The 23,666-nt window shown below is 35.4% G+C and overlaps 2 protein-coding genes across 2 annotated transcripts in view; one reads left to right on the top strand and one right to left on the bottom strand.

Annotated features, from left to right (window-relative positions):
- Positions 1 to 18,135, top strand: part of LOC105197230 (neural-cadherin) — a 68,681-nt gene extending 50,546 nt beyond the window's left edge. The window contains exons 3-24 of the mRNA XM_026133190.2: positions 697 to 812; positions 1,351 to 1,515; positions 1,639 to 1,776; positions 2,464 to 2,650; positions 2,915 to 3,148; positions 3,680 to 3,852; positions 4,289 to 4,438; positions 4,705 to 5,010; positions 5,197 to 5,470; positions 5,639 to 5,847; positions 5,983 to 6,315; positions 6,689 to 6,895; positions 7,120 to 7,391; positions 7,575 to 7,780; positions 7,858 to 8,000; positions 8,190 to 8,801; positions 9,087 to 9,387; positions 9,722 to 9,911; positions 9,981 to 10,222; positions 10,828 to 11,043; positions 11,123 to 11,278; positions 11,963 to 18,135. Of these exons, the coding sequence (XP_025988975.1) occupies positions 697 to 812; positions 1,351 to 1,515; positions 1,639 to 1,776; positions 2,464 to 2,650; positions 2,915 to 3,148; positions 3,680 to 3,852; positions 4,289 to 4,438; positions 4,705 to 5,010; positions 5,197 to 5,470; positions 5,639 to 5,847; positions 5,983 to 6,315; positions 6,689 to 6,895; positions 7,120 to 7,391; positions 7,575 to 7,780; positions 7,858 to 8,000; positions 8,190 to 8,801; positions 9,087 to 9,387; positions 9,722 to 9,911; positions 9,981 to 10,222; positions 10,828 to 11,043; positions 11,123 to 11,278; positions 11,963 to 12,075 (4,943 nt within the window). The 3' untranslated portion in view covers positions 12,076 to 18,135. The remainder of the gene's footprint in view (positions 1 to 696; positions 813 to 1,350; positions 1,516 to 1,638; positions 1,777 to 2,463; positions 2,651 to 2,914; positions 3,149 to 3,679; positions 3,853 to 4,288; positions 4,439 to 4,704; positions 5,011 to 5,196; positions 5,471 to 5,638; positions 5,848 to 5,982; positions 6,316 to 6,688; positions 6,896 to 7,119; positions 7,392 to 7,574; positions 7,781 to 7,857; positions 8,001 to 8,189; positions 8,802 to 9,086; positions 9,388 to 9,721; positions 9,912 to 9,980; positions 10,223 to 10,827; positions 11,044 to 11,122; positions 11,279 to 11,962) is intronic.
- A 2,173-nt stretch (positions 18,136 to 20,308) lies between these two features.
- Positions 20,309 to 21,567, bottom strand: LOC105197232. Its single transcript, XM_011163524.2, has 3 exons — positions 21,104 to 21,567; positions 20,810 to 20,908; positions 20,309 to 20,593 (listed from the first exon to the last, which is right to left on the bottom strand). The coding sequence occupies exons 1-3, from the start codon at positions 21,353 to 21,355 to the stop codon at positions 20,411 to 20,413; spliced, it is 534 nt and encodes a 177-aa protein (XP_011161826.1). The 5' UTR covers positions 21,356 to 21,567; the 3' UTR covers positions 20,309 to 20,410.
- Positions 21,568 to 23,666: the final 2,099 nt, after the last annotated feature.

Here is a 23,666-nt window from a genome sequence, read left to right as displayed (position 1 = left end):
ATTATTAAATTTTAATAAATATTTGTTCAAATAGTTAACAATCAAATATTTATTTACGGTAGATAAATTTACTCAATAAAAAAAATGACAGTTAAATTAACAGTTTTCGTACAAAATAACTATTTATTTACATTTAGTAAATATTTTATTGCAACTATATATTTAAAACAAATATTTATTAAAATTTATTAATTTTTTCTCTCGGCGTAATATTAAGTATTACTTAATAATGTTAAAGTTTTAAATCAGTTCTAAAACTGCACGTTGATTTCTCCCTATATTGTAAAGGAAAACGGTAATTGTGCGATTGAAAAGCCTGGGAACGAAGGAATTTTATTACTAAAAAGATATCTGAAATTTTTTCGCATTCTACTATCGCCCAAATCGATCTGAAATAGAATTTACCGGATGCCATTATTATCAAGTAACTTTTACTACAGTCCCATATCTCGAAACGCGAGAATTATCAGCGAACTAGATCGAAAGTATCGAGTAGAGACTTTGGATGGCGACCGATCGAAGACGGCCATCTCCTCGCGTTAACATCTCTCACCCGAACTTTCTTATTCGATAAAACTCGCTCGAATCGAGAGAACTTTTATCTCGAAATTCATTTGATTACAACAAAAAGCGTCGTTGGTGGACGCGGAGAGTCGCGCCTTGCCTTTATTAAAAGCATACTCCTTTCTGTCGCAGCCTCGCGTATTCGATACGAGATCACGAGCGGGAACATAGGCGGTGCATTCGCCGTGAAAAATATGACCGGCGCCATATACGTCGCGGGTGCGTTGGACTATGAGACGAGGAAGAGGGTTGGTATCGCCATAAATGTCATCCGAGCCGTGCCGCTCGAACGCCTTACAACACTTTGTAGTTGTTTAGCATTTCTGTTCTTCGCACAAAAGTTATTTTATGTTTTACTCGTTGCAAAAGATTTCAATAATCTTTCCTTTTACTTTTCTGAAAGTAATTGAAGAATGAGGAATTTAAGCAATCAACTTAATTGCTCTTTTAATTATTGAAATATAAACGTAATAATATGAGAATTATTTTATGCACACTTATATATTCTATGCACACGTGCACTACTTGCAATTTTACAATAAATTTTCAGCAATAAAAATATCAGTATGATACTGCAATTGAAAATGATATAATAATTAATAATTGATATAATAGTGACAATGAAGTTAATTACATCAAATCGAATTAATTACATAAATTGATATCTCATTATTAGCTTATTTCTTCATCGTATTTCTTCATGCACATAAAAGCTGTATTTAATGCACTGCGTATCTGAATTTACGTGATATTTTACAACGAGATTCGCGCGTGTTCATCTTACAGTACGAGCTTCGGCTTACTGCGTCGGACAACTTGAAGGAGAATTACACGACGGTTGTAATTCACGTGAAGGACGTAAACGACAACCCGCCCGTCTTCGAGAGACCAAATTACAGAACACAAATTACCGAGGAGGACGACAGGACTTTGCCGAAACGCGTTCTCGGGGTAATTGCCCTCCTTATGTAATCGTTACATCGAACTTTTGCGAAATTATGTGTGCCAAGTGAACATTTGCTTCGCTCTCACAGCGAGTTTGCGGTCAATTAGCAATTAATATTTGACTCGTAGGTCACCGCAACTGACGGAGATAAAGATAGACCACAAAACATTGTCTACTTCCTAACTGGGCAAGGCATCGATCCCGATAATCCGGCGAACAGCAAGTTCGACATCAACCGTACGACCGGAGAGATTTTCGTTCTCAAGGTTTGTTTCTGAATTAATCGCTTTCGTATAAGATCTCCATTTCGTTAAAGGATTATATAAATTTCGTGATAATCATCACGTACATACAAAAATATATACATATACAATATGTGCGTATTACAAATGCACGAAGATATTCGTTAATATCGTAATTTTTTATGTTCAAGTGATATAAAAATTTAAAGTTTATATTAGATGTTTATTACTTTGCGTCGCGATATAGAAAGTATTTAAAATTCTCTTCGAATTTTTGATATTAAAAATAAAAAAGTTAGAAAGCATAACGTAACAATTTTTTCCTGTCTAATTGGAAAGATTTTTTTTCTAACGTTTTTTTTTAATTTATCGAACACAATTTTATTTCAAATAAAGATTTAATTTAATGTAAGATCGCAGAACGATGATTCGAGCTGGGCTGAATCCACATTGATATTTAAGCACCTAACGTAATCTAACACCTGGTCGGTGCAGAAATTAATTCTTCTATGACTACGAAACATGCACATATTTGTGCACGTGGCAGCGCGGCGCAATATTGCGATGGAATAATTCAAATATCGACCCCGATAGTACGATATTGAGTTTCGAGTAAAGACCGTGTCAACACGCGACGTCCTCGTCAAATCCTAACGTTTGACTGGCTCCTCAAAGGATCCGCGCGTGACTCTCCTTTTTCTTCTGGTATAGCCGTTGGACAGAGATCAACCCAATGGCCGGCCACAGTGGCGGTTCACCGTGTTTGCTCAGGACGAGGGTGGAGAAGGTCTCGTGGGCTACGCCGACGTCCAAGTTAACCTCAAGGACATCAATGACAACGCCCCGATATTCCCGCAGGGTGTCTACTTTGGCAACGTTACCGAGAACGGCACCGCAGGTTCGTGGGACCCAACCGATGGGGCAATACACAGACGCGGTTACATTCCCGTGCTATTAGAGTTACCCTGATTAGATTCCGTCATAGTTAAGCTATTACACGGCTCTATACGTGTAACGGGTTTACATAATTGACAACTTGCGATAAAGATTAAAAAAAAAAAAAAACGTTTCTCGATTATTGAAAGATTAATCAAATTCTCATCAATAGGATGGAGAATTTAATAGCGAAAGGATTAACATTTGTTACGCTCTTTTCAATTAGGAATGGTGGTGATGACGATGACCGCCGTGGACTACGATGATCCAAACGAAGGCACGAATGCAAGACTTATCTATTCCATCGAGAAGAATGTCATTGAAGAGGAGACCGGCTCGCCCATCTTTGAAATTGAATCGGAAACTGGTGTGATCAAGACCGCGGTATGCTGCTTGGACCGAGAACGTACTCCGGATTATTCTATACAGGTCGTCGCGATGGATGGAGGGGGGTTAAAGGGTAAAATCCTTTCAATATTATTTTAATTCTAATTGATTCACGCATCACCCTTTTCTATTACGTTCATTATAATGATCGTCGTAATTATTATTTATTTTTATAGCTCTCGCAATAACTAAAATAAATGATTTAACAATTTTATTCAGTTTTATTCAGAGTTTTTACTTTACTTTCGCGAAATATTATTTAGCAAAATATTGGTCGTGAAAAAAGTTATCAACTGTTTCTACTTGTCTTTTTTTGTTATATTTTACACTATTATTTAATAAAATATTACCATCCGTTCTCTCTCTCTCTCTCTCTCTCTCTCTCTCTCTCTCTCTCTCTCTCTCTCTACGTGTCTTCTATCCGCTATATATCTGAAATGTTCATCTGTATTCAAGTCGAAAGTCCGTACCGCTATGTGTGCGTGAAAACGGCCGCAGATATTTTCGCGAGCGATAGCAATGCCGTTTTGCATATTTTAAGAGCCGCCTAGAGGATATTCCATAGAGAGGCATCGTTGCAGCATTTCTATGCATTTCTTGGCAGGTACGGGGACGGCGTCGATACGGGTCAAAGACATAAACGACATGCCACCGCAGTTCACGAAGGACGAGTGGTTTACCGAAGTGGACGAGACGGAAGGGCCAGATCTGCCAGAGATGCCGATACTCACCGTAACCGTTCACGATGAGGACGAGACAAATAAATTCCAATACAAGGTATCCTCTTGCGTTCGCAACGTGTATAACTTTTAATCGATTTTCGAAATAGAATAGCATATTTAACATAATCATGTAGGTTACATTACTTCTTTCCATTCCATTCGACGTTCACGCTACGACCGTCACTTTATCGCAATTAAAAATGTTATCGTAGTATGTAAATGAAGAAAAAAATATGTCGACAGTTATCGGAACAAAATTCATAGTTACGCATTATAGTTTCATAAATAATATGGATAAAATTAAACGGTAATGTAAAAAGAATAAATAGACTTAGAATATTAGAAATAAAAATTGCGAGGTAATTGATATATACATATTTTTAGTAGCGCTAATTTTAGAGATTGAATAATACAATTACTAGCTTTGTTTATTTCATATAAGTATCAATGATTTCATCTAAATACTACAAAGTAATAATGTTGCATTTCAGGTAATCGAGAACAGCGGTTACGGTGCCGATAAATTTACTATGGTACGAAACAACGACGGCACAGGATCGTTGAAAATTGTACAATCGCTGGATTACGAGGACCAACTGCAGAGTAATGGCTTTAGATTTAGGATACAAGTGAATGATAAGGTGAGTAAAAAGAAAATTATATAAAATATATAAAATTTTAGAGAGAGAGCGCATATAAAGAGACTCAAATTAGATATCATTTCCTAAAACTTTTCTATTTAAATACGTGCGTTTTTTTTTATATAAAAATTTTGATGTTTTTCTAAAAACTAATAGAATCTTGTAAGAAAAATAATATTTTTCTCGTACATTTAAATTATGAAATTAATGAAAAAAAGATAATTCATCGCGTTTATAACAACTTCATCGAATAATAATCTTTTCAGGGCGAGGACAATGACAATGACAAATATCACGTGGCCTATTCCTGGGTGGTCGTGAAATTGCGAGATATCAATGACAATCAGCCACAATTCGAGAAAGCCAATATAGAGACTACAGTGCCGGAGAACGCCCGCATAGGTAGCAGCTTGGAAACATTCAAGGCCACCGATCCGGATCAAGGTGGCAAGAGCAAGGTCTCCTATTCTATTGATAGGAGCTCCGATCGAAAAAGACAGTTCTTCATTAACGAAAATGGCACTGTATCGATACAGAGAAGCCTTGATCGCGAAGAAACCCCTCGACACCAGGTAAATTATAAAACATTAAAAAAAAATTGTTTTTTTAATTATGAAAAAATATTAGATTACATGATAAAAAAATTATAATAAAATACTTAATAAATCCTGACTATAAAATTTTCCCGATTGTTAACACATTCTAAATTGATGTAACGTACGAATTATTACAAATATGATGGTTTACTGTTTCTTTAGGTTAAAATTTTGGCGATCGATGACGGAATACCACCTAAAACCGCGACAGCTACCCTAACAGTCGTTGTACAGGACATTAATGATAATCCACCGAGATTCCTTAAGGACTATCGTCCAGTTTTACCGGAATATGCGCAAACCAAGAAAGTCGTCGAGATTCTCGCTACCGATGATGACGATCGATCGAGGAGCAACGGCCCTCCGTTTACTTTCCGGATGGATCCTAACGCGAACGATGTTATTAGAGCTAGCTTCAAAGTTGAGAGCGATAACAGTAAGTTTCGTTAATTACTTTTACAGCGTAAAAACATTATTTTTTTGTTTAATTCAGATATTTTTCTTGCAATATTATATTTCATTTTAATTACACTAATAATAATCTTATTGCATAAAAAGGCGTTATATGTACAGTTTGTCATTCGTGCTCTCATTTTTTTTGCAGAGGGAGCCAACGGAGATGGAATGGCCGTAGTGTCATCCTTGCGATCCTTCGACAGAGAACAACAAAAGGAATTCTTGATTCCCATCGTTATCAAGGATTCCGGGAACCCTTCCATGTCTGGGACCAGCACCTTGACGGTTATCATAGGAGACGTTAACGATAATAAAATGCAACCTGGTTCCAAGGAAATTTTTGTATATAATTACGCAGTATGTATTTATATTAATTTTGATAAGCTGCCTCACATTATATTCAAATTTTTGTGTTGAACAATACTCAAAGAATTAAGTGTCGTCTCGCGATACTTCTATGAATAAAATATAATTTAAATAATTAATTTCTAGGGACAATCACCGGATACCGAAATAGGTAGGGTGTACGTGTACGATCTGGACGACTGGGATCTGCCGGACAAGAAATTCTATTGGGAAGGATTGGAGCATGCACAATTTAGACTCGATGAAGATTCGGGAATGATTTATATGAAATCCGGCACCCACGACGGCAAATATCACCTACGGTTCAAGGTCTACGATAGAAAGCACACGCAGACGGACGTACCCGCGAACGTAACCGTCACGGTCAAAAGCATCCCGCATGAGGCCGTATTAAATTCAGGCTCGATTCGAATAGCCGGGATAACGGACGAGGATTTCATTCGCGTTTGGAATTATTGGGTGAGAATCTCTAAATCCAACTAATTATATAATTACGTTTTACTCGCTGCTGGAGTCAATAAACAAATAAAAAATTGAATCAGTCAATAGATATATAAATAAAATTTTATAATATAATTATATTTTAGTAAAATTAGAAAATTTTATGAAAATTAGATCATAAAAAAAAATTTAATTCGCAATTTATTATTTTAAAGTCTATTATTTTAATACTTTTCTAAAATAGTCATTTACTGGCGATTGTTATGCATTTGCTGCAATAATCCTACGCATTTTTTCCGAGTAAAAAATTTAGGTTCTTTTTCACAAGTACATTTTTCAAATATTTGTATATTGAGTCACAAAAGCACTATAAGATTTATTCGATTTTCAGAATGCCACACTGTCGCGAAGCAAAGCGGATCTATTCAGGGACAAGCTGTCACATCTGTTGAACATAGACAGAGATAACGTGGACGTTTTCAGCGTTCAATTAAGGAGAGTGCATCCACCGTTGACGGACGTCAGATTCGCTGCGCATGGCTCGCTATACTACAAACCAGTCAGGCTTAATGGCATCGTACTTATGCACCGCGAAGAGGTAAATGTCATTCAAGAAACAGAGTTTGAAGATATTTCAAATGCTTTAAAAAAAATTGCATTAAATAAAAAATCAAGAATTCAAATAAATGACTAATACAACAATTAATTAAATTATTTTAACATATTTCAAATGCTTTTAATTGCGTAGAATAAAAAAAGTAAAAAAAATTCACGTGAATTTAAAATACAACGCGTTAATTTAATCGCATTTTGAATTGATAGATCGAGAAAGACGTGGGTATTAACATAACCATGGTCGGTATCGATGAGTGTTACTACGAGAACGAAATGTGCGAGGGCAGTTGCACAAACACCCTTGATATTAGCAACCTGCCGTACATGGTAAACGCGAACAAAACCGCCCTCGTCGGTGTACGCGTGGACGTGATAGCCGAATGTACTTGCGGGGCGCGAAATTTCAGCAAGGGCGAATCCTGCAGGAACAGTCCCTGCTACAATGGCGGACGCTGCGTGGAAGACCGGTTTGGATTATCGTAAGTAAAATTTAATTAAATTCCACATCAATATGTTGCAATTCTTATTCATTTGCGTAAAGTTTTCTGGCAAAAAAAAAGAATCTTGTTGTGTTTCTAAATATAAAGATAAATTATAATGATCGTTTTCTTTCAAATAATTTCCGTCCTTTGATCATTGTTATAATTTATGTACGATTTTAGATGTCAGTGTCCATCTGGCTACAACGGTCCGAGGTGTCAACAGACCGCTAGGAGTTTCCGAGGCAACGGTTGGGCATGGTATCCCGCTTTGGAAATGTGCGACAACAGTCACTTGAGCTTTGAGTTTATCACAAGAAAATCTGATGGACTGTTACTGTACAATGGCCCAATCGTTCCTCCCGAAGTCGACGAAGTGATGGTTTCTGGTAAGATTTTCGAACCTTTGATCTCTCATATTTTTAACCAGGTATCAGTGATTTTATTATGCTAAACGTGTCGACAGACTTTATTTCGGTCGAATTGGAACGCGGTATACCGAGGCTACTAATCGATTTTGGATCTGGTACTTTGGAGCTGAAAGTAAAACCAAAGAAAACCTTGGACGACGGCGAATGGCATCGACTTGACATTTTCTGGAACACGGAGGTAATAATAATCGATATTATGTTATTTATTCGCAAAACTCGATGATTTAAAATATAAAGAGCACACATTATATTAATATATTATACATATTACATGACATCATACACATCTCTATTACGACCTAAGAATAACGGTTTCTTACAATCTTTCATAAATGCAAGATAGTCCTAACGCGAGACTTATCCACAGACCGTGAAACTCATCATCGACTACTGCAAATCCGCGGAGATATCTGAGCTAGAAGACGGAAGCCCGCCGGAATTCAATGACACCAGTTGCCAAGCCACGGGCACAATACCACCGTTCAATGAGTACCTAAATGTTAACGCACCGCTGCAGATTGGCGGTCTCTACGTGGAGCAATTCGATCCAACGCACTACAAGTGGAAGCACATGCCGGTTGGCAAAGGCTTCGACGGCTGTATCAAGAATCTCTTCCACAACAGCAAGCTGTACGATCTCGCTCACCCGGGTCTCTCGCGGAACAGCGTCGCCGGTTGCCCGCAGACAGAGGAAATCTGTAACAATCAGGAGTCAACTTTCCGCTGCTGGGAACACGGCACCTGCGTGGGCAGCTTTACCGAATCAAGATGCCAGTGCAATCCCGGCTGGACCGGTCCCGGATGTATGACGCCGACGATCCCGACTACCTTCAAACCCCAAAGCTACGTCAAGTATGCGTTGTCCTTCGAGCCGGACAAGTATTCCACTCAAGTACAACTGCGATTCCGCACCCGAGAGATTCACGGCGAATTGTTCAGAGTGAGCGATCAGCACAACAGGGAATATGCCATTTTGGAGGTGAGCGCGAAGCATTTTAATTATTAAAGAATTACTTTTATTCAATGAAGACTTTCTTTTATAAAAGTAGAAAAAGTCTGCAACTTTTATTTATTAGACGCATTATATAGAATAAATCGTCTTTTACAGCTTTTTAAAATTTTTCTGATGTGATTTCAAATACATCTTCGAAACGTTTAGATTTTTAAATTTCGCCACATATATAATTTTCGGTTGAATTAGATTTATTGAAGAGAAATTTGACGAACTGTCTAAAACAGTGAAACGTATTTGTTATAATTTCAGATCAAAGACAGTAGACTGCACTTCAGATATAATCTGAACAGTCTTAGAACAGAAGAGCGAGATATCTGGCTCTCGGCAATAGCGGTCGATGATGGACAATGGCACACGGTCAGAGTGTCGAGATACGGATCCGCCGCAACTTTGGAGTTGGACGGTGGCGAAGGACGAAGATTTAATGAGACCTTCTCCTTCGAGGGTCATCAATGGCTCCTCGTAGACAAACAGGAAGGTGTCTACGCGGGTGGCAAAGCGGAATACACTGGCGTTCGCACGTTTGAAGTTTACGCGGATTATCAGAAAGGTAATTTGAATTACTTAACGAATGAAATAAATGTGAACTTTATGTGAGTTTTTTAATTTATTTGAATTTCTGTTTTGGTTGGACAGATCTCTTAATAATTTTTATCTTAAATAATTTTTAATTATAATTTCTTTGTCTATAATAATAAATATAACGAAAAAAATTAACTTGTATGAGGTACATAAAAAATTAGAATATTTTCTACTGATAACTTTTGTCTAAAAAATCAGAGAATCTTCATTTTATGAAAACTTCATGATAATTTTTATCTTGAATCTTTTACATAACAAAATAAATTTGTAAGTAATTAAATAAATTTTAATAAAAATTTCAGGTTGTTTGGACGACATAAGATTAGAAGGAAAACATCTTCCGCTACCACCCGCCATGAATGGGACTCAATGGGGTCAAGCAACGATGGCGAGAAACCTGGAAAGAAATTGTCCGTCGAATAAACCGTGTGCCAATGTCATCTGTCAGGATCCGTTCGAGTGTATCGATCTTTGGAACGAGTACGACTGCACGTAAGTATCACCATTACGGTCTCATTTATCTTTGAGACAATCGATATATCTCAATGTTTTTTATCGCAGTTGCGGGGAGGGAAGAATTCCCTCGCCGGATAACAAAGGATGCATGGACAAAAACGAGTGCATCGACTATCCCTGCCTGAACGGTGGCAGATGCATCAATCAGGACCCGCGATTCCGATACCGATGCATTTGTCCCGATGGCTTCTGGGGCGAGAACTGTGAGCTAGTCCAGGAGGGTCAAACGCTCAAGCTGAGCATGGGCGCATTAGCGGCGATTCTCGTCTGCCTTTTGATCATTCTCGGTTAGTCTACATATAAGTCACTATCAAATGATTGCGACGCTAATTATACCATTTAACGCATGCCTTTTATTTCTTTCTGTTGTGTCTTCTTATTTTACGTATTATTATACAGCTTTAACATTATTTTATGTTTTTATAAGCACGTTTAATTATGTTTCAGTTCTTATTTTTGTGGCAACCAAACGAATGGCCGAAAAATAAAACAAGTTTTACTACGAAAGCTTATGTCTCTTTATTTTACTTTCCCTTTTTTTTATCTATACTCGTTTTTTGCAAATTATTTTCTGCTGTTACACGATATTACGCGTGCCTGCTTTAATTGTTTTACACAGCGCGCTTTGCATTAAACGCTAATCGAATTGCATATATAAACTCGCACAATATTTTTTCAATATAAGCTTTCGTTTCGAAAATGATGTTTCGACTGATAAGACTGACACCCGTTTTGTACATTGCAATATCGTAGAACACAGTCGCTGCTGTGGATTTTGTTACACTTTGCACTTGCTTGAACTCTCATCAGAGAAGTATTACTTCGATATATTCATAACGACTTTGTTCAACACGAGCGATGTGAGTTAATTTTATTAATCTCAAAATTACAGTTCTCGTGTTGGTATTCGTCGTCTACAACAGAAGACGCGAAGCGCACATAAAATATCCCGGCCCGGATGACGACGTGAGAGAAAACATCATCAACTACGATGACGAGGGTGGCGGAGAGGACGATATGACCGCGTTCGATATCACACCTCTGCAGATCCCGATTGGTGGCCCGATACCGGAAATGGGCGGTAAGCTGCCTCCGTGCAAAGTAGCCTGTACGTAGCCTTCTATTTTTCAATAACAAAACGTTAACTTATACAAGAGCTAAAGAATAATCGAAACGCTATTCCTCAGATCCACTTGGACCGGAGCCGAACGTCGGCGTCTTCATCGAGGATCATAAGAAGAGGGCCGACAGCGATCCAAACGCACCGCCCTTCGACGATTTACGGAATTACGCGTATGAAGGTGGCGGAAGCACCGCGGGTTCTTTGGAATCACTAGCTTCCGGTACGTAGAGGGCGAATTTTTGAGATATTTAATATTTTATGTAAAAAAATATGTATATATCTCTTATCAGTTTTCCAATTTTCTCTTTTCTAAATTTTTAAAATCTTTTATTCTCTCTTTCTTTTTCTCTCTCTCACGCGCGCGCGCGTCCTAATAACAAATTTTGTTGTTATTTTGTTGTTTTATAGACTTTTAAATCTGTACTGAGGAAGAACGTCATTAAAGATCGAAACGTTTGCTTGATGCTTGATGTTTGATTGGATTTATGCTGTGATTTATTTATTTGCGTCTGACATCCTGCGTAGCTCTTGAGCTCATTATTTTCTATTTTTAATCTAATAACAAATGTTATTTATTTTAATTAAAGATACGCTCTACTCATAAATGGATTTTCGTATTGATATTTCTTGTTTACATAAATACATATTTATATGCAACAAATTTTTTTACATTTATTTTTATTTGAGAGAGGGAAGGTTCTTATTGACATCATTGCCATAATGGATACTTATCACATTACATCATTATTAAATTGATTGAATAAGGCTCATCTTTAATTCATTAAATAAATAATATAATATTTTTCGCATTAATGATATTTTTATTACATAATATTCGTAATATTGATAAATAAGTTACTGCCTCGAGTTTCATCTTCTTCTAATTAATATTTTTCAATCCTAGGTACGGACGATGAGCAACACGAGTACGAGTATTTAGGCGCGTGGGGTCCGAGATTCGACAAGTTAGCCGATATGTACGGTCCGGCGGAGGAATTAAGCGAGGAGGAAGAATAATCAGCCGAGAATATATCCGAGTCTCCACATCACCTCATACCGAGTAACGCGATCCACATCATCCGAATGGGTACTCGTGAGACCTCAGGTGGCACTACCTGATCCGTCACATCGGATGGCAGGGATCGCTATCACGAAAATTCGGAGGATCTCGAGGGAGAAAGAGAGCAGGCGCCTCCCTTCGCCGAGAGTGATAAATCCTCGATGGACGGCAAGGGACGAACCTCCTCGCAATTGTGCAGCTAGTGAAAGTACTAATTACACGTGATGACACGTGGTGTCATCCGCGGTGCGTGCACACAACACACACAGACACATGTACTCAAGGGTCTCAAAGGTGCATGAAGGAACGTTGCAATAACGCGATAGTAGCACGTAGAAAGGTGGTAAACGAGAAAAGGCAGAGAAGTCGCAGCATATACCTATCTGTATAGTACGTTATACGTAGTGAATTATCCAAAGACAACACGCGGCAAGACTTTTTCTAACGTGATCCCCTCTCCCCGTCGCATCAATCCCGCTCATCGATCATCGATAAATCACCCATCTGCATACACCTATATATACATATATACGTGTAGGTATAATATCGCGTCGTTGTCGTCAGTGTCGGATCTTAGATCGGCGTGTTGTCCTCGCGCAGCCGGGATATCGTTCATTTATTTAAATGTCGCGAATCGGGCGAACGTGTTAGATGTGTTGTAAACGACTTTAATCAAGGGCATTCACACACATTCGAACATACACACATATACATACACATGTATACTATAGAGATGTGCGAATCGAGATATTTTTCTCGTCAAATCAAGTCGAATCGAATTTCATTTCTTTGTTTGAATCGAAATCGAATAAAATCGGTGCGAATTAAATTAAATCGAAACACAACTTTAATTAATATAATTAATGTTAGGTTAAATTTTAAGGTAATGGAAAAAGATCGAAAAAAATAATTTTGATTATTTGATGTAAAATCATTTTAAATATAAATCAATATTTATGATTTGTATTCGAATATCCCGGAGTCAAAATTTTCGAGTGGTTCGAGTTCAAATTCTAGAGATTCAAAACCTTACCCGATTCGATTCGATTCGTATAATATTCAAATAGTTCGCACATCTCTAATACGTTTGACACGAGTACCGAGGAGTCCGTTCAAGGACGTCACGATTCGTCGTCGTCGGCGACTCCTCGTTTCTTCGTCGCGCGAAACTCTCTTCGTTTCTTCGTTCTTCTGCACGAGTCCCGCGGGGCACGTATCCTCAACGAACGTACGATTTCGTTGTCCTGAATGCGGAGGAGTCCTGGAAGCAACGCACTCTCGTTCATGACAGACGATCCTACCGTAGTCTGCCATAATAGGAATTATCGTTAAGATATTCGTTAGTTGTCGCGATATCGACTCATTGTCGTCATCGTCATCGTCACCGCCATCCTCATTACCGATAGCATTATATTATTAAATATTATAATATATATTATATAAATATATTATAAATATGGATTTATATAGAGGCGCACGAAATGAAGAGGAAAGGTGATTAACGCAGAAAGTCCGTGAAGGGTAAGGGGCACGAGTTACCGCGCGCGCAGTGTAATTATTATAATTACAGTATAGCGGACATAAAGTCTAAATATAAATACAAATATAAATATATATATAAATATAAATACAAATATATTATGCATATACATACAAACAGAGAACACATACGGACATACAGACAACACAGAGAGAAAGAAAGAGATGAGATTTCGCATACGCTAAAATATGCTCACCGTTGATATATATCTTGATATAGTTTTAATATTTATTTTACGTCATCTCTCAAGGGAAATCGGAGCGGCAAGAGCACGCGACACGGGATATATGGAATACGCGTGCACGAGAAGTCGAGGGGAGAGAACGAGAAAAATGTGGCAGGAATCCATTCTAGTCATCCCGAGTGGTTCGTTGACGCATCATTTCCACGTAGAGTTTCTTCACTTTCTTTGCCCTTTTTTCTATTTTTCAAACGTGGAAATTGTAATTTATGTAGCATTAAAATTGCGGGATTCTCAATTAAAAATTGTCAGAAATTTCTAAATGAGTCCCTTCGGTGAATCGCCGGAAATTCCGTTTGCCCAAAAGCATCCGCGAAATAATCCGCAAATGAAAAAGTTAATTCGTTCCAACTTTATGTAAAAAAATATTATTGTAAAGAATTAGACAATTAACTACTAATTCTTAGCCAGATCGAATGTTAATTGACGAATAAAAATCAATCTTTGTTTTTACATAGAAAAAATTATTAATCGTAATCAATAAACCGCAGATTTTACTAAGAGGAGTCAACTTAAAAGTCCGAGCTAATGCGAAATGAGGCTCGACGAGCTCTTCGACGCTTCTCGACGTCTCGTGCACGCGCGGTTATATCGTCGCGCCTTTCGCGGGCGGCACTTTCCACGCACCGAGCCCTGACTGAACCTGTAAAATTCTCAACGGGAATATTAATAGTCAATTTACTGGTTAGGGAGAGAAAGGGAGAGAGAGAAAGAGAGGGAGAGAAAGATGCCGAAGGGAGAAGGCGTCAGGAGTACGTCGTAAGCACTTGTACGAATATTGTAATTAAACATGTGTATGAGTGTGCCGGCGCGCGCAGTATTTGCGTCACTGCGCATCGCTGTATAATTGTCCTACCAATGATCGTGTTTGCGTATGGTTTTTCAACGAATTTGTGATATTAAGTTGCGTATATCTACAACAGTACACGTCCCCGCGTACTATCGTTGTTCCTCAATGACTGCGAGCACCGAGAGCGCGACGACGCGATCCAAAGAAGCGAAAGTCTAGAGAAGATGCCTGAGGAACACTCACGAGAGACTTGGAACTTGCGATATTTCCTAGACATTTGTTTTGTCCAGATTGTAACAATCAACTTTTGCAGCGCAACGTCGGCGCGTAATACAATAATCGTCACAGTTTTCGGTTATTCAACGGGACGATCCGTTTAATGCCAAATTGTCGAACGACTCGCGAAAAAGTCACTGAACGGAATCTTGAAAAGTAGAGATAATTTTTTTTTTCAAACTACAACGAATGTACGTAATTCTATCATCACATTATGAGATAGCAATAATCCGACTTTGAGCAATAAGTTCAGTAGCAATGGACGCGATTCTGTTTGAGGTCTTTGATTGTAGCTCTTCGTCCTGAACTCGTACTTGACGTGTACATTCACTGTTCAATCTCATATTTAATTGAACTAATTGATTGCGAAAAATATCAGGAAGAAATGGAGAAAAAATACCTTTTCTCTCAAAATTAAAACAAAAATTCACTTGAAACTTTTTCGAGGTACTCGTTTAACAAAATCCTCGGAAATCTTTTTTATACAAGTCAATATACATCCTTAATTATAAATCTACATTTGGAGACTTACATACATGATAAAATGAATGTTTTTTTAAAAACAGAAAAAAAAACCATTAGCTCTCTCGGTGCCCGCACGTTCAATTCATCGAATCCCATCGTTCGTCCTAGATCCCTTAGTTTCTCCAGACATTCCCGCCATCGACTCGATCCCGTCAAAGTAGATTCTAAGCAAAGACAGTATTTGAGTGGGGTTATTGGAGGACGAAAGAATTATCGTTAAGTAACTGTATTGAGTAGCGCGCGAGCGCGCGTCGCGTGTGTGCAGTGGCAAAAAAAAAACCAGAAAGGCAGCCTAATTATGCGAGTGTACACGTCGATGAGGTGCGATCGATCGTTCATTTCACTCAAGGATCGAGGAAGAAATCATTCTTCTAATTTAAATACAATTAAAATAAGATATTTCTATTTCTTATTTAAGATTAATTCGCAGGAAAACTCTCCCATCGTAAATAACAAATTCGTCCAACCGTTTGAATTAAAAATTAGTCTACGTTGACTTCAATTACTTGAACTGACATAATAATCAAGTTTGCACTCTTGTGGTTCTGACACAAACTTAATAAAAAAAATCCGCGACGGTGATTGATCGCGTGTCTGTACATCGACAAGGCTCGAAGACTCTTCCATTCGCTCGACCCGTACACCTCAATTGTTTTTACGTAAAAGCTTTGAGAAGCAGTACACGTATACGTTGACCGGAAAATACATAACAGAGGAATTTGATGTTCTGAGGTTGAAAGAATATAGCGATTTCGAAACCGATATCTCGATATTTCACAAAGCTATGGAAAGCATTTAAAAGATATCTAAAACAGATCTGAGAAATCGGAATTTCTTTTGAATGTCTCACGATCTTTTTAAACGTTTTTTTAAAATGTCCCGAGTTTTAATGGGTACAAACTTTGACGCGGTAGATATGCGAAAACGATCTACTCAAATAATTAATATTGTACAAAATCGTAATTTAAAAAGTCGGACAGGTTTATCATTCGTAGAAGTTATATAAATATAAAATACATTTTTTACTATGCTTGCTATATTTTCTATATTGAAAATCTAACTCAATTAGGTAGATGTATCGGTTTCTACGTTTTACATAAAATTCAAAACGGAGCCCGCGCGTTTTTTTTATCGCTCAAGAAAACGCTCATGACGATTTCATTTGCGATCGACTGACTTCAATCGTACTTATATTTAACGAACGGTATTGAAGATTTACGAGTCGCGCAAGTTACAAAAGGATCAAAGGCTATTCGAACAGACAGTCAATTTATTAGCGAGAGGAATAATACACGAGTGTTCGAAAAAGAGAAACCAAAATAACGACACGTTCCTTAAGTCCATTCCAATATGCAATTGCCGCGATTAAAATAATTAATATTAAAAGATTCGGCTCAAAGTCATTCGTCGTTGTTAAATTAGATTAGTCTGTATGCTTGCTTGGTTCGTGCGTATAATCCCAAAAATTGGCGCTATAATGGAAGGCAAAGTTCGGATGTCCCATTTAATACGGGAATTTTTTATAATATGAGAATTTACTAAATAAGTATACGTACTTACGTAATTTTTTTAAAACGATCTCATTTTACATTCTATCGAGGATCATTCCTCGATACTTCCAGTCCTGGAATGAAAACAAGACATTAATGCTCATCCTACATATCCCCAACTTTTTCTGAGCACTGCCTAATCGTGCACAAAGGTACACTTTGTAAAGGGGGTACTATGGGGCCGAGCGCGAGCAAACTCGTACATAATTAACACAATCGAATTCCGTTCAGTTAAAAAAAAAGAGATGTGAGACAGAACGAGGAAAAAAGCATGAAGGAAGAAAGCGGCACGAAGTTCGCATCTTACTTACAGACAATAAAGAACACCTCTAAGTATTTCCGATAAATTAGCTTTTCAACGCTAGTTCTATGAATACTTTTATTTTAATTTATTGCAAAAGATTGTCTTTATCATTTAGTATTACATAATTAAAAATTTTGCAATTTACTAAAATTAAAATGTGCGATATTATTCTACTTTTTCCAATTCATTCTACCAAAAATTTTTTTCTCCGATTTTCATCGTGTGAAAAAGATGCAAGATGCATCAACACAAAAAATATTTTCTCTTTATACAAAAAAAATTTAATTTAAATTTTGCACTAAAATATATATATTGCGAAGCTAAGGAATAAAAACTCAAGAAGCGAAATTTAGAAAATAATCTTTCGCAATTTAGAGTAATTTAATACTTAAAAGAGGTGTTCTTTTTACTGTCATGTATCAGTGTTCTCTCACAGCGAAATACAGTTAATGATCGTAGAACATATTATAAGATGGATTTATTACAAAAAGAGAGAGAGGCGACTTTATCTGTCGGTCGACGAAAAGAGAAAGATCACTGTAAGATATACATATTATTACATAATGTAACGCTGCCACTGAACACATCCCGTTAGTACAATTACCGTATATATAATAATAATAATATTAATAATCCGCAGTATACTGGGACACACCGTATTATTAATTGAATTGATATTTATTAACGATTATAATTATTATATTATTACCACTATATTACCTATACCATTTGTACTTTACACTTCAGTTCGAACGAAATAAATGCCTTCTTTTTCATAAAACCATCGATGATACGACAAAAGCGTACGTTTCATTTTTTAATTGATTTATATTGATTTCTTTGCCTCGCCATTTACGAAATACCGAGAAAATTACCGTGTTTTCTTTTTACAAATAGTCACACCAAGATTTAGATTTTTTAATAAATTTAATTTCTTCCGTGCGTGCCATGAATTTTTGGTCTTCAGCGTATTTAAAACGCTATCTCTGGCGATTATTTACGCAGTTCTTATTACGACCACTTCTACGATGCTTGAAACGATATCTAATTTCCTTGTTGGTCTTAACTTCTGGAAACTCTTTCCGTAAACGTTGCCAAAATTTTGTTCCCAAGTTTCCAAGGAAATACATTATTCCGTTATTCCTGAATTTTCAATTAATTTACATTACACAAAAACGGTGTAATTCACATTAAACTCTCAGCTTAATTTAATCGTTTTTAAAATAAAACATTCTATTATTAAGCAAACATTTTTATCGACAATAAAATATAACTACGGTGAACTCACGTGAGATCTTTAAAATCGACAGCTTTGGTGACGTGAAGAGTAATCAGAAAAATCATTGTCGCTATTACATTTGTGAGAATCGTCATATGTGATTTAATCATATTAAACATTTCAGGTGCATTTCCCAATTTTAATCGACTAAGTATCTGCTCGAATTAGTTTTCGATAAATATAAATATACTATGAATTATTAATTAATACGACTAGGTTATTATAATATTAAAATAAAAAAAATAGAGAATAAATTGATAAAAAATAAATTGATAGTAAATCAATACAGTACAGGATAAACTTTCTTCGGCAATGTGCTTAAGATGAGTACGTCTATTGGCGTCCATATGCATGCAATTGCAAATTCCAAAAAGAACGCCGTTACTAAAAACTGTAATGAAGAGAAAAAGAAAGAGAACAAAAAAAGATAGTAATAAAATAATTCAAAGAAATAATCAAATAGTATACTTAGCAATATACTAACCTCATACAAACACATAAAAACAAGTTTTGGTTCTCGGAAAGATTGTGGGAATATTGTGGAATTGATGACAATAACGTAGACACTTGCTGCAATTAAGAATAAAGTAATTGGTGGACTTAATATCCGAGGATAACCAAATTCGTCTTCCATAGCGTCAGCAAAACACGTTTGAAAAATCGATATTCTTAAAGTATTGAGCACTAATGCCCATATCGTACACAATAATCTCGCCATTTTGAACAATAATATTAAATTGCAATTTAATTATTCAGATTTAATTTATAGATCGTTACTAATTGTGAGAAACTGGGAGATGTTTTCACTGACATCCGTAGTGAAGTTAGTTTAAAACTTCCAGTTTGTCAGATCAAAAAATGTATAAAGTTTTCTAAAATAATTTTATCGAAATAAAATTATTAATATCTAAACGTAAAAAGTTTGCAGAAAGCAAATACATTTTGCTCCAAAAATACATTAACATAAAATATAATAGAATTATAAAATTATGAATTCCTAAAGCAATAGTGCTTAAAAAAATTCTTAATTTATGTATAAATTTTATTCCCTTTCCAAAATTAAATCAATAACATAGAACTAAAAATTTTTATGAATATCTATATAACGTAAAATGCAATAATAATTTTAGAAAAAATATATAAATATAGATATTTATTAAACACAAAGACATATGTATATACAAAATATACATAAAAAATAAAATGCAGCATATTAGAAAAAACTGTAATTTCTATAATTTATTGTAAAAGGATTTATCTGACAAAGTCTGTAAAAGAATGACTGAGTCACCTCTGGATTGCTGAAAGTAACCCTTCTGTTTTTGCCTTTGCGATATCTTGTATTCGTCAACTGTAAACGTTTTCTAAAAATCGAAAAAAATTCTAATTATATATTATAATATAATTATAATTATTACATTTAGATTTAAAAAAGTTTATAATTTAAAGTTTGTTAAATTCATTTCTATGTAAAAACATTAAATTAAATCACTCGCGTCTTTAGGAAACACAAAAAGTTAATAGTTGACATTTTAAATATCAAAGTAAATAAGTATCGGATGCCATTTAAAATATACGTATAAATATGTATATATAATATTCCGCTGAGGAATTGTAATTATATAAATGCACCTGTTATCAAATTATTACAAGATTTAAATTGTTTGTAACATTAAATTGGTTAACATTTTTTTTTTATAGAAACCGTATGTTTTCGAATTGGTAAGTCGTAATTTTATTACATGTAAAACAATTTTGCGGATAAAATTTGAAGTTTTCAGGATTCACTACTTGCTCCACGTATCCAGAAATGTATCCAGAGATTCAGTAGCGTCCAGCATCCATACGAATGATAACAAAGACATGCAATATGCCATGTACGTGGGTGTGTACTCTTTAGCCATAAAGTACGCAAACTCATTTAACCAAGACTCTATATGCATATCCATAGTAGTATTCAACCATAACAACTAAAATGAAATATGAGTGTTTCGAATTTGGGAAATTCCGTATATCGGAAATTTTGTTTCGTCGCATGGCGAAAATTTATTTATTCAAAATATAAAATTTGTCAATAATCATTTTTTAAAAATAAAGATAGAATTAAAAAATTAAGAATAAAATAAAAATTGATTTGAGAAAATTATGACAGCGTGTTATATTTTTATTTAATCAATGTTACATACCCACTTACTGGATTCTTGAGTTAGACAAAAAATCGCATGCATCATTGGTATCCATACCATATGGATCGCTAAATTTGTACTCAATGCAGCTATTAACATCTGTACAACAAAATCAATCTCAAATCAATATTATTTTCCAATTCGGTGTTCCTATTGCCCGCATCAACAAAATTCTTATTCTGGTAATTGCCTTAATCCGTAAAACTTAATTTTACGTTTCTTTTTGCATTACAAAAAAATTTTTCATTTAAGTAAGCTTTAAGGAAATTTTTAGATGATGGTTCTAGAACTCACTTCATAAATGTATAGTAGCTGAATTGGTGGTTCTTTAAGAGTTATAGGCCAAAGTCTGTATTCTGCTAATAGACATAAAACCGAGAATACAAAGAGGACCGACGCGTACGATGAATCGAAAGGCAAAGAACTTTCCTCTTCGAAACACAAACCGATTATGCAGATCTGTCGCAAATGCGTGTACAACCCTGTTGCTACTACAGCAATCCAGTGAGTATCTATGAAATTTGCATAATATTTCACAGTTTCCATCTTGAATTAATACACGACAATCTTTTTGAGAAAAAGCTTCCTAAATTTCATTCTCTATTTGTGTCCCTTTTATTTTGCAATGACTTCAGATCAAAATAACACGATGGATTAGCTAAACCTAAAAAAAATTTTTTTCCATAATTAAAACTCTCTTTCAAAGAGTTAATTTTCTTCTTTTGTATTATATAAAATTTCTGTTCTTAATTAGCCTATTTAGTGTAATCAAACGTATTAAAAAAATATATATTACAAATATTTATTAGTACCAAATCAATAAAGATAAATAAGATAAGCAAGATAATACACAATATTTAATAAAGAATATAGAATATATTAATACAAATATTTATCAATGTATAAAATCCATTAAATTGTGTGTGTGTATACACACACACACACACACACACACACACACACAAAATTTAATGAATTTTTTTTTATTATAATAAACTTTGATAAAAACAATGATGTAAAAAAAGCAATGATTTTACAGAATTACGTTTCTTTGTCAGGTTAAACGCGGATATCTTTAGTTAATATTTCATTTTTAAGATTAGTAATAGTGACAGATACATGAATGCGTGATATCCTGTACCTTCGTTAAACTTCTTATCAGCGTTAAATGTTGGCACAAATAATTGTAACTCTGAATCCAACTGTTAATTTATCATTGCACTGTTACCTCGATAATGTCCGTGCAACGAGTAATTAGGTTATAAAACTGTCCTATTATGTTGCAAACATCAAGACCTTCTAGCATCTGTTTCACGGAGTATTTAATTTTTATAAAAATTTACGTTGTTAATTAAATTTAAAACATTTATTCATATTAAGGCAATGTTTGAGTGACGATGGAACTCACTCGACATTGGTACTGCAGATTTTTCTTCGACGGAAAGTCGAGCGACACGTGGTCGTGCACGGAGCAAAGGATAAGAAAAAAGTAGTTGAACTTATTAATTTATTAAAGAGCATCAAGTTTCTTATTGTAAATATATGATTTCTTTCGTTCAATAAAATATTTATCACAACGTGATTTAACTTATTCAAGAAACCGAGGTTTTAAATAACTTCTTCATTTATTTCTGGTTGCATTGAAACGTTTCATATCGCGGAAAAGCTCTGTTAATATTTATTCTTACAATGGCACCAATTTTGAGGGAGCGTCGCGTTGCATCAATTAGACATATTTTATCACTATTAGAACAGATGTTTCTCACATGAGTTTTAGCTTCAATCAAATGAAAGACATAGAGCGACCTTTAACTATTATCTATCAAATAGTCAAATAAAGCGATATATATAGGGGTACCCCCACTACATGATTTTAGGACAGACTTGAACCATTTTTATCGACAGTGTCGCAAAATGGATGTAATTTTAATTCATATTCCGGCCTAAATGGATGTGCGTCGTTAGTGAGCCGAGAATTTTAGCGTTATAAGAAAAAGGCCGCCGTAGCACCTCTCAGGTTCCTCTCTGGTATAACTATCAACGCGATCTTCGCGATGACAGCAGCTCATGAAGTAAGCACAACGGGAGAACCAGCATTACGGAAAAGCGTCAACAATAAACTTCGAGAGATGCGCGACTATTGACTATATAACATGAATTTTTTCAGATAGGAGGATAGTCAAAGGTCGCTCAATGTTTTACTTATTAACGCGACAATATTGCGTGATGTTGTGTTTGACCAGTTTGACGCACTCCTCGATAAAAGACTTAAAATAAACTGAAGTTAGAAATAATATTTCAAATTAATTTTATCGTCATATTTAACCCTTAAACACACCGATCCTGTAAAATATGGAAACACATTTTCGGGTCTAGGAGACTTTTTTGAACTTTGAGAAGCTATAACTTTGATTACAATCAATATTTTTCTACAATTTTTTTTTTTTAATGAAAGTTCAGAATCTCAAGAGTGTGACTGCACAATCGGCATTGCCGAAAAATAATTTATTGTGAAGTTATAAAAGAAAAACCATTAAACAAAAATGAGAAATTGGTCAAAAATCCACTTTTCTTTCAAAAAATCATATCTTTGCAACAAAAAACTTTTAAGGACTTTCAAATACGGCGTTTTAAAGCTAAAGAGTCACATTTTCAAAATAAAATTTGGCAAAATCATTCCTTTTAAAAAGTATAATTATGTAGCATGGAGAATATGAGGTATTTTCGAGCATCTAAAAATCCAGATAAAAAAAAAATTATATCTTTGCAACAAAAAACTTTTAAAGACTTTACAATACGGCGTTTTAAAGCTAAAGATTCGTACTTTCAAAAAAAAGTTATATCATTGTCATTTCTA

The sequence above is a fragment of the Solenopsis invicta genome, chromosome 3 (assembly GCF_016802725.1).
Source record: "Solenopsis invicta isolate M01_SB chromosome 3, UNIL_Sinv_3.0, whole genome shotgun sequence".
In the NCBI taxonomy this organism is placed as follows: Eukaryota; Metazoa; Arthropoda; class Insecta; order Hymenoptera; family Formicidae; genus Solenopsis; species Solenopsis invicta.
This window is presented reverse-complemented; position numbering and strand designations above follow the sequence as displayed.

Coding starts and splice junctions, on each gene's coding strand:
- LOC105197232 (XM_011163524.2), bottom strand. CDS start 21,355: ATGGAAACTGTGAAATATTATGCAAATTTCATAGATACTCACTGGATT. Junction 20,909..21,103: donor AGCTACTATACATTTATGAA/GTGAGTTCTAGA, acceptor TTTGTTGTACAG/ATGTTAATAGCTGCATTGAG. Junction 20,594..20,809: donor CTCAAGAATCCAGTAAGTGG/GTATGTAACATT, acceptor ATTTCATTTTAG/TTGTTATGGTTGAATACTAC.